At 39.3% G+C, this 13,186-nt stretch overlaps 1 protein-coding gene across 1 annotated transcript in view; it reads left to right on the top strand.

Moving 5' to 3' along the window:
• grapa (GRB2 related adaptor protein a) overlaps window positions 1-13,186 on the top strand; it is a 31,050-nt gene that overhangs the window by 8,653 nt on the left and 9,211 nt on the right. Inside the window, exon 4 of the mRNA XM_080510865.1 lies at window positions 9,481-9,649. Within this exon, the coding sequence (XP_080366991.1) occupies window positions 9,481-9,649 (169 nt within the window). The remainder of the gene's footprint in view (window positions 1-9,480; window positions 9,650-13,186) is intronic.

A 13,186-nucleotide genomic window follows, 5' to 3' on the forward strand; every position in this document is an offset into this window, starting at 1 on the left:
CAGGAACTGTGGTGACTTTAGTCACAGCTCAGCTCGATCCGGCTCTGACGTCAGCCGGTGGAAAACTGGATCCATCCTCACAGACAGGAACAAAGCCAAGATGAGACTTCTTCTCCACATATTGTTGGTAAAGATAGAAGCCGTACAATATCATGTGTCCAGTGTGAAGTTGATCTAGTAAAGTAGCAATATTTGGCTCCCATTTCTTAAAATAAGGATCTTGATCAGATGCACTGTGGGTCTTTAAAGACAAAAGACTTAAATGTGCAGACAGTATGCTGATATAACGTACTGAAAGTGCAAAGATGGAGAAGCATAGCCATTCTTTGCTTTTGTCGAACACTACCACAAGGTATAAAAGTAAAAGAGGTCATTTGAAGAAGATTCCTGTGTCGTTTCTGTTCTTCAGGCCAATAATTTTGACGTTTTCCCCCAAAAAAGTTTATTTTCTGAATCTGTTCTGTCATCGCTCCCAGTTCTCCTTGTCACAAACGTCACATTCAAGAGGCACCGTTCTACTGTGGCTTTTCTTTTTTGTATTTTGTTTTTTGACATTTTGTGCACTAGTATAGAAAAAATGGATCATCAAGGCAGCAGCAAACACAATGAACATCAGCTTTGTTTTAAAGAAGTTGGAGTCAGAGTTGTTTTTTCTTTTTTTTTTTTGCAGCTTGATTTTGTAAGAAAAAGAAAGGAAAAGAAAAGAAAAACAGTTACTGCATGTCTGACTGTGAAAACAGGAAGCAGGTTTGATCAGAAATCGATACTGGGCGTAAAGTAGAATAAAAAAAGGTTTTGTTTGTTGGGAGCTCAAATCTATTAAGAAACAAACAAAACTGTGTCACGGGGTTTGGCAACATATCTATTATATATATTCAGACACCCTGTAATCTCCTTTGACTTTTATATCATTGTGCATATGCCTTTCTCTGGCTTTATTTTTCACCACAAATCTAATTAACCATCCAGAAAGGTTTGCTGCATTATTTAACGCTGTGCTCTGCCTTGTCCTTCAAACTGAGGACGCACTGACCCTCACTTTCTGCAGGTATAATGCAGCCTGTTCACAAATTGCACTGCCTTATTCAGCCGCCCTTCAAATAAAGTAAAGCTTCTGTTTAATCCCTCAAATGAAAACACCCTTGGTAAATTCCATGATTAAACTTTAATACATAGAGTTTGGGGTAACCATGGTTCAGAGTATAAAATTTGTAAAATTTTCAAATCGAGCCTTTTGTATTGTGAATTGAACAATTCTTTTTGACCACACAAAGCCTTTTTTTCTTTTTTCAAACTGACTGTTTGCTACTTAATACTTTTTGAAAGCTGGACTATGTGGCAGGCCACGAACTGCAGACGATGTCAGTGGGACTGTCCCAATGGGTAATTTAGTAGCTTATTTTGGGAGAGTGACGCGAAGCGGTGGCAAGCTCGAGTCTTACACCGAGAGATGAGGGATCCATTTTGCCTCGCTGGCCGTTTTCCCCCTTCTCTTTGACTCAGCAGTAGATGCCCCCGAAGGACACAGTCAGTCTTCGCTGCCATGTTAGATCTGCATAACTGCTCTCAATTAGGAGTTGGGTTTTTTTTTTTTTGGGGGGGGGGGGGTTTTAGATACCTGCAGAGAAGATATGACTTTCACCTTCTTTCCGGTGGAAATTGTTACTTCCTTTCCACACAACCAATATCAGTTACACCGCCTACACGAGTCGCTGAAAGCAACAACTGTGTCTCTGTGAGTCATCAACAGAGATTCGAGGAATCATAACTGAAGCGAAGGCAGACTGCACTCAAGAATCAACAACATGTCAAGGTGTAACTCACCTTCATTACTTTACGCGTGGTGTTTTCATTGTGTTTGTCCTTGGCTCACCGTCCACACAGGATTTATATTTCTCTTTTGTTTCTTAGTTTGAGCGGATGTGGCCTTCTTTCACAGTTCCCACAGTAGGTTTTATGATGTGGCCAAGCTTGCTTCTATCTCCCTCCATTACCGTGCAGTCACAATGCTGTGCACGTACACTCACGCACGCATGCATATGTGTACACAATTGGTTTTCCTGTGGCCTTTATCTTATAGGAAGTGAAGCTCATGTAAAACAAAAGGCATTTTTATTGCCTGAGCAAGCTGTTTGTATGAAACAGATGCTGGACTACAACAACTTTTGGAGTATCAATTCAACTCAATTTAAGTGCAATTCACGTAAATTGAATAATACACTCTGTGTACTATTAATCTTATGTGGACGCCCTAACTATGCATTTGTCAATAAGTCATAATTGCACATATATATTTAGGATGAGATAAAACTAGCTTTTTTTTCTCTTCCTCTGTGGATATCAAATCAAACTGGTGGTTTCTCATGTTCACTTATGTACATTTAGCATGATTGGCTACCCCATCTACATCATCTCATAGTTCATGATTGTGTGAGTACCCTTTGGATGAGTTATGAGATCAAAATTTGAAAAATTATTGTCAGTCAAATAATAAAACAATCCCAAGAACTAGACTGTTTCATTGCAGAAACAGTATCTAAGCAAAATCATGCACACTGCTTTTTAACTTTTAATTTAAAGGCATACTTATATTGAGTAGAACTGAGTCAAACGTATGACTCGGCTACCCATAGTGAGCTTTCTTTAACATAAATGTGATATCTTTAAGTCTTGTGCCTTCATTAATGCCATTCAAGTGAAATTCAATGCTATCATTCCATCCTATTAAACATTTTTTTACAAGTCAACACTTCCAGTTGCAAATAACCACCAAACCTGCTCTAGAATATAGTTGTAGAAAGTTAAAAGGTGTCACTATCGCAACCTCTGACTCCGCTAACAGAGCTGTATTGCTTCAGCTAATAATCGCTAGTACTATGCTGTGTTGATTTGAGAGGTTTCACACATGCCTGTGAAAAAAAAACACACAAAAAAAAACGTGTTTCTCTGTTGCTGGGGCATTTCGGTGTGGGTGCTGCCGTTTTGACAAGCCCTCACTGATCACTGACTCACGCCTCCTCTGGCTGATGGCTCATCCACTAAGTGCTGAATCTGGCTTTTCATTCAGCTTCCTTGTCATCAGTCACCATTAGTCTCTTATCAGGGACATTCGTCCAAGAAAAGAACCATTAAGGGGAACTGACCCTGTGGGCAATATGCTTATTTTACAGCTACATGATCGTCTCTGAGCATAGGCACACACACGCGCACGCACACACACACACACACACACACACACACACACACACACACACACGCACACACGCACAGTGGGTCCACCGCCCTGTGACTGTCATCACTTGAGGGGCAATTTCACACTTGGTGCCCCTCAGAAAGAGTACATTCGTTTACATTTCAGTTGGATAAATGAAGGCATATGAGGAAAATGTGTCAAAGAGTGCATGTCAGAGTGAGGAAGTAAGTCAGTCTTCACTATTTGTCACTATGCCACTAAGATATACTTTGTGAAATTTTCCTTTTAGTGCCATCACACATCTTTAAATAATTTCCACTCATATTGACTCCTTGCAAAATTAAAAGCCTGACAATTTTTTCTCCAAAAAACATAATTTTTTCAGCTGTTCTAATGCTGATAGCCACTGCTATAGTAGGCTTGATCCTTAGCTAAACAGATCATATTGTTTTACCTCAAAAGCACAACAAACAGATCATTTTGTTTAGAAAGGCAAAGTTATTTTGAATCTCAAATAATCTCGATTTGGCTTCTTCCTTTTTTTTTGTTAAAATACTGAAAAAAAGACCTTGCTCATGAGTTTAAGAAGGAGACAGTTTGATTATTCTGTTTTAGCTGTAACCCAGATCCAACTTGATACAAAGTCTGGATAGTTGTTGGGTTAGTTGAGATTGGCATAAAACAATTTCAACAACAATATGCATGAACAAATCAAGCTCGATTTTTATCATTACAAAGCAGCTAAACAACACCACTAATGATCATCAGCTTTTGCTTTCATGATGAATAATAATCATGACATTTACGTGTTTGTTTGGGCTTGGGTGCTTAAAATGGTTTGATAACTAAATATTTGTTTGGACACATTTGACCCATTATTATTTTTACTCTATGTTATTTTTCGTGCACTGTGGTCCTCTTCTTTTAATTACCCAGTTAGGCTTTCCAGCTTACACCACAACTCAGGCTGGCATGATTTAATCCCACAGTTCAGTGACCAAAATCCAATTAAAAGAGACGAGGACATAAATACAGGGAGGAATAAACAGGATGAAAAATGTAAAATGAGATCAAAAAGAAAGGGAAGGGGAAAAAACAACACGAGGAGAGGAAAGTTTATGACAGGAGGTGTGATTTCACTTTTTATTTCTCCAATTTGTCAATTGGACAAAAAGCTGAAATAAAATCAGACAGGAAGATCAACCTTCTGGAGGGATTGCCTTCTCTTTATTAGCACACTCTCTTTATTCATTTTTTTCTTATTTTATGAAATCCATATTTTATCATTTGACTTTTTGCTCCATCTTAAGTCAAAGATGGACATGGTTTCATACACACAGATAATCATATATATGCCAATAGATTGTAAACTCTGTACTTTGCTCAGGTTTAACGGGTTATACATGACTTTAAAGAACTTCCTAATGATGTCTCTATAAGTCTTTACGTTTGGCTTCAGTATATACACTTAAAAATAATTTATAGGACCCTACAAATTAGAATATATCAGTTATTATGTATTTGCCAATGGCAAAGTGACTGTGTTTTGTTTAACAATGATAAAGCTAAAGTTGTAGTTCATCAGGCCAATACGAAAAGAGGAAGAGTTAGATGATTAGAGATTAAAAAGAAGTACAAAAACCTGAAACCTTGATGTGCTCATGGACTCTGCCCTCAGTCTTATCAAAGATACAAAAATGAGTTGTTGTTTTTTCATGTAAAGCACTTTGAGTTGCTTATTTGCTCAATAATCTCTACAAATAAGGTTTGAACAAACAAACGATGAAAGGGAATTAAACTGTAAATTAAAATGTATTTGTAAATAAAATCAATAAAGTATACAAAACAGCACTGGCTTTTGACAATTTTAAATCCGGAGTTTGGAAAATTAATCTTCAACAGTGATTTATTATTTTGGACTTGACAGGCTTTTACACTAATTGACAGTTTGTGCTCTAAGAGCAATACATGTGTTTACACTGTCGACACGGTTGGTCTGCATTACTCTATATCATGACTACAGAAAAACTCATTCATTGTTCTTAATGTTATTCACACTAAGGATCACTGTGTTTCTTCTCGCTCCCAAACGCAGAATCCACTCTGAACACATCACTGTGCAAACACATACAAACATGAGAGGAAACCATAATATAAAGAAAATATCACCCGTGCAAACTTGCAAAAGAGCTCCGGCCCAGTGTGCTGAAACTTGTTACCTTCATGGAGCTGAACAAGATTTCAAGTGTTTCAAATCATAGCAACACCACATATTTTCCCCCCGTAGCTTTAACCTAGTTTTGGTGGTTTGTTGCTCTTCGGCTCTATTCTGCTGAAATGTTTCTAAGCTAATGAGATTGTACATTCCCTCAAAGCAGCTGCAGCACTGACAAAATATTTCAGGGCAACTCAAATCTATATTTTTTTCACTTGGACTGCAGTGGGAGGATGACTCCACAATGACTCCACCTGTCCTATAATACATCAAAAATACGACAGCTTGCCTTGTTTTTAATTCACATTACTTCTTCCCTCTCACCTCACCCATCTATTGAAACCAGTGATGCTTTTATAATGCTCCAAGCAGTCCTGAATCCATCCCACCTTTGCTGACATGCAAGGATACACTGAGAAACGCTGTAAAAATCACACACATGAACACACAAGACAGTATGCAGCTTCTGCAAGACACGGAATACTCCAGACAGTCTTGCACACCAACGCTGGGATGCTGGTTGTCACAAACGCATGATGTAATCAGTGATCCGTGGCACATGCACGCAAGTGCGCATACACAACGAATGTACACGGTTGTGTTGACAGCTGGAGGTGTCACTGGGTGACTGTGTGAAGTATTCCAGACATCTGCAGCAGTTTATGAGCTGAGGAGCAGATTAGAGGAGGAGGGTTGCCAGAATGAGAGAGACGGCAAGAACATGGAAGTGAGAATAGATTGATGGAGGAAGTTCAGAGACGGATGGATGGATGACCTTCACGCATCTTAGACTTGTGCTGGCGCCGAGCAAAAGTTTTAAAAATAACTTCTGTTTTCAGCCACAGTATGTCTGCCTCTGTGTTCTATCTCCACATCTATTTCATTTTCTCTCTTTCAGTCACTTTCTCACCCTCGTTGGCTCTTAGTTTCTCTCTCGCTCATTTCCTTTTTACTTGGGGAAAAAAAAAAACATAATCTCTCTATCGCTGTAGGCCTTAATTACACTGGATCAGAGAGATGAGAGCGCATTTGGAGGGAACGCTTTGTGCGTGTGTGTTGATGTGTGTGTATGTGAGTGATCAAACTGAGACAGATGCTGTCTGCATTATATCAGCAGACTGGTTCTCCGCTGTCTCTGGGTAATAATTAATAAAACTGTCAATGTGACATCACCTAAAATCGGTATGAACTACAAAAGCACACATTATCACTCTCCTCTCCTTCACGGTTTATCGTTTGTCTGCTTCCACAAACCTTGATGTGTCACCACATTTTAATTGCACATCGTAACTGTGAAATAAAACTACTAAAATGAGCAAAGGGGTCAAACATTTACTCATCAGCATGATTAATAAAACGACCTTAATAAAGCATGAAGGATATTATATCTGATCTCTACTTTGACACTCGCATGTAATAGCTCCCAGAAAAGCAATGATGTGGATGAAAGTGTTGCTTCTATTTGCACCTTGTTAAGTGGTCTGTTAGCTTAGCATGTCAAATGTCTTTCTTTTTTTTTTTACATCTTGAATATTCTTGAAAGACATTGGTTCAAAACTCCCTGAAAAAAATCAAAATACCTGACAATTCTGTCGGCCACAAAACACTTCAGACATGTGAGGCTCTGATTGTCCTCGTATGGTGATGTAGCAGTTAGCACTCTCACCTCATAGCAGTGTTTTAGTTAGTATCTGTGTATTTTGTATATTGCTCAGCAGGTCAAACTGGGTGTGAAGTTGTGCTCTCGTGATAATAGACGAGATTCCGGTCAGACAACCACAATTAAGCACGGTGACATGGCGCAGTCTGAGTTTTTAGCGGTTGCACTTTCTTGACAACATCAGTATGTTTCAGTGTAAACTGAATGAATTTCGGAGCCATGGCACTGACGTGCTGCACCAGCTGGACACATTAAGTCGATGCGGAGAACAGGTGGAAGGGAAATCGAAAAAGATGCATTGATAATGCGCTCTTTTCTCCGCTGCATAACTGTGTATTCCCAACAGGAAAAGGCTGTGTCCTGTTTACACCCTGTCTTTAATCCCCTCTCCTTTCTTCTCTTTTCACCACACCTTTTTCTTTTTTTCTTTTTTCTTTTAATTATGTCTGTCATCTCTGAGGACTCATTGCTGGGAGAAATGGGTCAGTGACTGAACCCCACCAGTAGGGAGTAGCAGAGAGCACCAGACAACATGGGGAAGGAGTCGGGTGCTGATGGGGAAGAGTCTCAGAGGAAATGTTAAGTCAGTGCTGCGTCTGTGTGTGAGCGAGTCAGTGGAGTTCAAGTCTGAAGTGATGGAGACAGCAGATAATAAGAGGAGCTGAGATATGGAGAGAAAAGTTAGATAGAAGTCAGATAATAGAAAAGAGTGTGAGCAACCAGCCCACAGGCGAAGCAGAGAAGGGACAGATAGCACTCCTGCTCACACAGAATGAGTTAATTTTCAAAGGCCTGCGACGTTCGACAATACGTCAGAAACTTCAAATTTGCCTGACTGCAGCCCGCCTGCTTTATTTTCCTCTCCGGTTTCATCATTTCTGAGCAGTCTGACTGATGCTGAGAGGAGAGAAATGAGGACGTGCGGGGTGACAAAGAGGCGGCGGGGAAAGAAGGGCAGGGTGGAGGTGCAGCTGAATGCCATGCAGTCATCCGGGACTCAGCTCTGCTTGTTCACAGAGCTCAGTGTCGTGAATAGAGAAAGGAATTGTGGGTGAAACGAGCCGGTGCTCATTTACTCTGTGTGAGCTTGGAGCGGAGCCCATCAGGCTCGATACAGGAGGAGATCGGTGAGGTTCAACCACAAGTGTCACACTGTGCTTTTTCTGGGACAAGCGCATCTTATTAATTGGGAGACTCTGCTGAATTTAACTCCACACCAATTGTGATTTGTACCCCCCAAAAATTGGAAAGACAACATTATGACTCATTGTATACGCCCATGACATTTTAACAATAATTAACATAAACGTTACACACACACACACACACACCTACACTGTGAAGTGTTTAGAAATACGGGGGCATTGTACTGATTTCTGCCGCATATTAGAGGCAGTTATATAACGGCGTAATCATGGTGAGATGTCCAGATATCTAAAGATAAGCTGGCAAGTTACTTAGCAACAACCACAGAGCAGGACAGGAGAGCAGGTACGACTGCCAAAGAATCCCAGCCAAACTCCTTTAATCACAACAAGGCCTGCTCTCCGGCACCCAGGCTATTCTCGGCTATGCCATCGGCCTTATTTTACTATCATTCACGACAGCCAATTTAACACTTAATTTTCAAGGGTGTTACACTGTGTGATGTGATTTTTACAAATGTCATTTAAATGAGCGCAATGTCGTTTTTTCTGCTTTGCACACAAACCCCGAAGACCCCACAGTGCAAGCCCATGGAAATGTCACTGTCTGCTCTTTTAGTTCCAAGAAATTACACGCACAATAACAAAAAGATTGCACTGGTAATTGCCTCCAGTCTGAACTCATCATACTGATTTAGATTGTGCTCCAGTGTGGGATTTGCTTTCTAAATCTAGTGACCATATGAACTTTCTGGCATACTCTCATCATATTTCTTCTGTTTTAGTGTTATTTTATTACCTGTTTTGGCTTCATCCAGTCATAATGGATAGGAATCAAACTTCACATAGAATAAGGGTCATTCTATTTCTTTTTTTGTTGTTGTTGTTTTGGGAGGACACAACAGGACTTCACTGAAAGCGCGCCAGCTCCAACAGCTGACAGCTGTGTAGTGAGGAGGGAGGCTTTGCAGACTGAAGGCCAAGACCGTTGCTTTCAGCCCAATGCTGGTGGAAATATACTGTATGCAAAAAAAAATATTCTTTAATGTTCCATTTTAAGCCATCATAGTCAGGCTTCAACATTCAGAAAACAGAGATTGAACCAAATAACGAGAAATCTAAAATAAACCTTATACATACATGTTAGTAAAAAAAAGAGATGCTTGAAGATGTGCTGATATGTGCCGATCATCACCCCATTTTAAACAATTATTTATTGCTCTGCTCGACAAATCAACATTGATGAGATTTTCTCTGTGTTTTGCAGTTATGGGGACCACGTTCAGCACTTCAAAGTGCTGCAGGATCGCTGTAGCCAGTACTACGTATGGGACGAGGCCTTCTCCTCTCTGAACGAGCTGGTGGAGTTTTACCACAGCAACAGTATCGCTAAGGAGAGGACGGTCTTCCTGAGGGACCCCGAGCACTTTGCCAGGGTGAGTCTGCAACTCCTGTTGTCAAATTCCTACTTCAGTCACACAGGGAGCAATATTTTTGACGAAAACGTGTTAAAAATCTCGGAAATTATTGCACAAATGTAAGGAAATGTATGCGTATGCAATTTTTTGTATATTTAGTATGGTTTGTCAGTGCTGATAAAATCAATCCCAACCATAAATAAATATATTTTATAATCTAGTTAAAGCAGGGCTGCCAACTTTTGCAGAGTGAAACTTAAAGTTAAAGCTCCACTCTATCATGCCATAAATGGTTTGTCTCTGGCTGAATTAAAAAAAAAATCTTACTGTTTATTGTGTTGTACAGTTCAGCCCTCCTTTCCTGTAAATTCCTGCCCAGCCCATATCTGTTCTGAAGAGGAAAGTGGTGCCACGTGTTAGGGGTTGCTAAAAAAAAATGGTAAGATCAAAGAAAAGGCTTCCTTCCTGGACTGAAAAGGGGTGTGGAGTGTTTTGAGGTTCAATACAGCTGAATCACACTTGTTGAAGTTGCAGTTGTGGATTTTTAGAACAGGTTGAATAACATTTGTGTTGATGACTCATTGGCATAAGGTGTCATTTACACTGTAATTTCCCGTTTTTAAAAGGTCAAATAAAAAGGTTAGATTTCTCAGAAGTTCTCAACCGTCACTGCAGACGATGGATGAAAAGACTTGCTGTTTCACAAGGATTCATCTGAGTCTACCTGTTGTTTTATTGATCCCAAAGTAGCTGTTATTGACTCAATTTACCTTCTTATAGTTGACAAAAGAACAGCATCAAATTGAAAAATAAAACGGCAATGATAAAAATGAATTTGAATCGACGTATATTTTTTATAAACCACAAATAACAGATACTTTTATTGTAACAGAGTCAGACTTTCAGGTTTTATGTATATCAATAATCATTTAAACATTTTTTAAGCTGTTTTTCACTATTGGAAGAATCTTTCCTTTTTTTTACTTATAGCTGTGGTGTTCTCTCTTAATATGCTGCTCATATTTGATATATTCACTGTAAATCACTTTTGTACTTCATTTGGAACCCATTCATTTGTACCACTTTCCGCCATCCCGCTCCTTCACTCATCATACATCAGCGATACAAGTTGCTCAGTATCAAAGTATAAAGCAGTGGGAATCATCTGTCTGTTGTCAAGTCAGTATGTCAGGATAATTATATCCAGCTATTCAAGTGTTTAATCTTCTATTTTGCTGTAACTGCAATGCATCACCAGTTTTTTGTTGTTGTTTTTTTTGACTGGAGCTGACAGCTAAGGAAAGAGCTCCATATGGTGGAGAAATGTCTGTAGCTGCGATTGCAGCAGCAGGGTTTGACGTAGAGGTGCAGCTTGTAATAAAAGATCACAGGCCTGTTGACAGTTTGGAGCAGAACCAAACCCGTCATCCAACACGCCGAGTCAGAAAGACTGAGCATCCCACTGGCAAAGAAACCAGAATTTTGAAGGCAATAATTTACCTCGGCTGAGATTAAGTAACATTTTCATCAGTCAAATACTATAGAATGAAATTATGGCTATGCATTGTCATATATGTGTAGACTTATAACAACATACTGGGGGTAAAAAAAAACCCCAACCTTGTCATCAGTATAACAACAGTATCAGTCTGAGATCTAAAAGAAAAATGACAGGACGTTCCAATGATGGCATCACCATGGGAAAAGCTGTTGTTACTGTCATTATGCAGGCCCGATCACATTGCATGATAACTATTCCTGGGAGTGGCAGTGGAGCCGCGCCCGCGGGCCGACGCAGGTTGCCGGGGAGGGATTTGATCCACAGCGATTCTGGCGTGACAGCATGTTTACGTCACTGTAACATCAACTGGATGCTAATATGTATCACATCATATTCTTGTGTGGCCCGACACTGGTTCAACACACAGATGAACATGGGAAAATACACTTAGATTGGATCTGCGTGAGTCATCGGCCACGTGAGGCTGTTTAATTACATCCAAACAGGCCCGTCACTTCACAAGGCATTGTTTTGAGCGAGTCTTGCATATAGAGTAGTATTTGTTTCTGTGATTATGTAAGACGTTTGTGTATGTTCTGTATGTCCGACAAATAATAAAGATCCTATAAGGGAAGTTTGCTTTGTACATTAAAAAGAAAAACAACAACAAAAAACAAAAACACAAAGCCTCAAGTAATTCTTATTTTTTTCCAGCTTATTTAAAAAAAAAAACAATTGACCTTATATGGACCAATACCAATCAACAGAAACAACACAACAGAGAAAATGAAATGTTCATTATTATGGTGGAGAGGTGTTTGCTGGTCCCCTCGCTCTGTGGGATTTTGTGAACAATATGTATAATGCTGAGGTATGTAAATTGTATAGATGTTTCATCTCAAATGTTTATCCATCATTCAAACAAATTGACATTCGAATAACATTGGTGCTACAACAAAGCACAGTAGTTGCTATTTTGCAATATATATTAGTATAAATTACCTGTACATGGATGAGCAATCACATTAGGTAAAAAGGAGGTCATCATGATAACATTAATTTGTCCATCATGAATTTTTCAGCAGGTTCTCAAACTAGTCCTTCATTCCCAAATGCAAGCTGTAATAACATAAGTACATATTTGTCAGCTCGAATTATTTTTTTTTTATTTAAGAAAATGGTTCATACAGACTTTAATACATATCCCAGAAGGAATAAGTAATTGACGTGAGCATGTTGCACTTAGGTTTATCTGGATCTCATTTTGTGCTCCCTATGCGTCTTGGATTAAAAGGATGTGACAGGTTACATTTAGGTAATTTTACTCAGAAGAAATGTGCGCTCATGTATGTGACTCGCCCTCAGCTCTTAAGTATCGGATAAAAAGAATAGCATCGATGTTGTAATGTCATCTGACGTTTATGGTCAAGTGTAGTATGATTAATAGCCCTTCAGCTTTTCTTTAATTAGAGACACCAGTAAATAAAAACAGGAATGATAATTACATTTTAATGTGTCTCAAATATCTATGAAACGTGACAGGACAAACTATGTAATCACCTTTTTCTGTGATTTCTCCACCAATATACTACATGTTCAGTGATGATGTGATAGTCTGACTGTTCAAGATACTTGAGCTGTTTCTGTATTTACGGTTGCACAGTGTCGAATACCCTCATTAAGCTGGCATCTTTCCCAAGCATCTCTAAAACAGATGGGAACCATATTCAGGTGCTTTGTCCTTAATGCTACCATCTGCTTTCAAAGCACTTCCGCAGATGGGATCTGTTTGTGACCTCTGCTTTGACTCCCCTGCTTCATTTTGCCTTAAAATCAAGTTTTGGCTGACAAGTGTAACGTTCAGAAATTCAGTGAGTTTCAGACATAGAACACAGATCCTCTAAATATCACTACACTGAACACAAACAATGCACTTTGGTTTTTTGCCCCCATTTTTTTAATGAGCTGAACTCAAAGATCTAAGACTTTTTCGATGTACACAAAAGGCCGATTTCTCTCAAATATTGTTCACAGATGTGTCCGTGAGAGTGACA

This window comes from Blennius ocellaris (assembly GCF_963422515.1).
Source record: "Blennius ocellaris genome assembly, chromosome: 16".
Taxonomy (NCBI): domain Eukaryota; kingdom Metazoa; phylum Chordata; class Actinopteri; order Blenniiformes; family Blenniidae; genus Blennius; species Blennius ocellaris.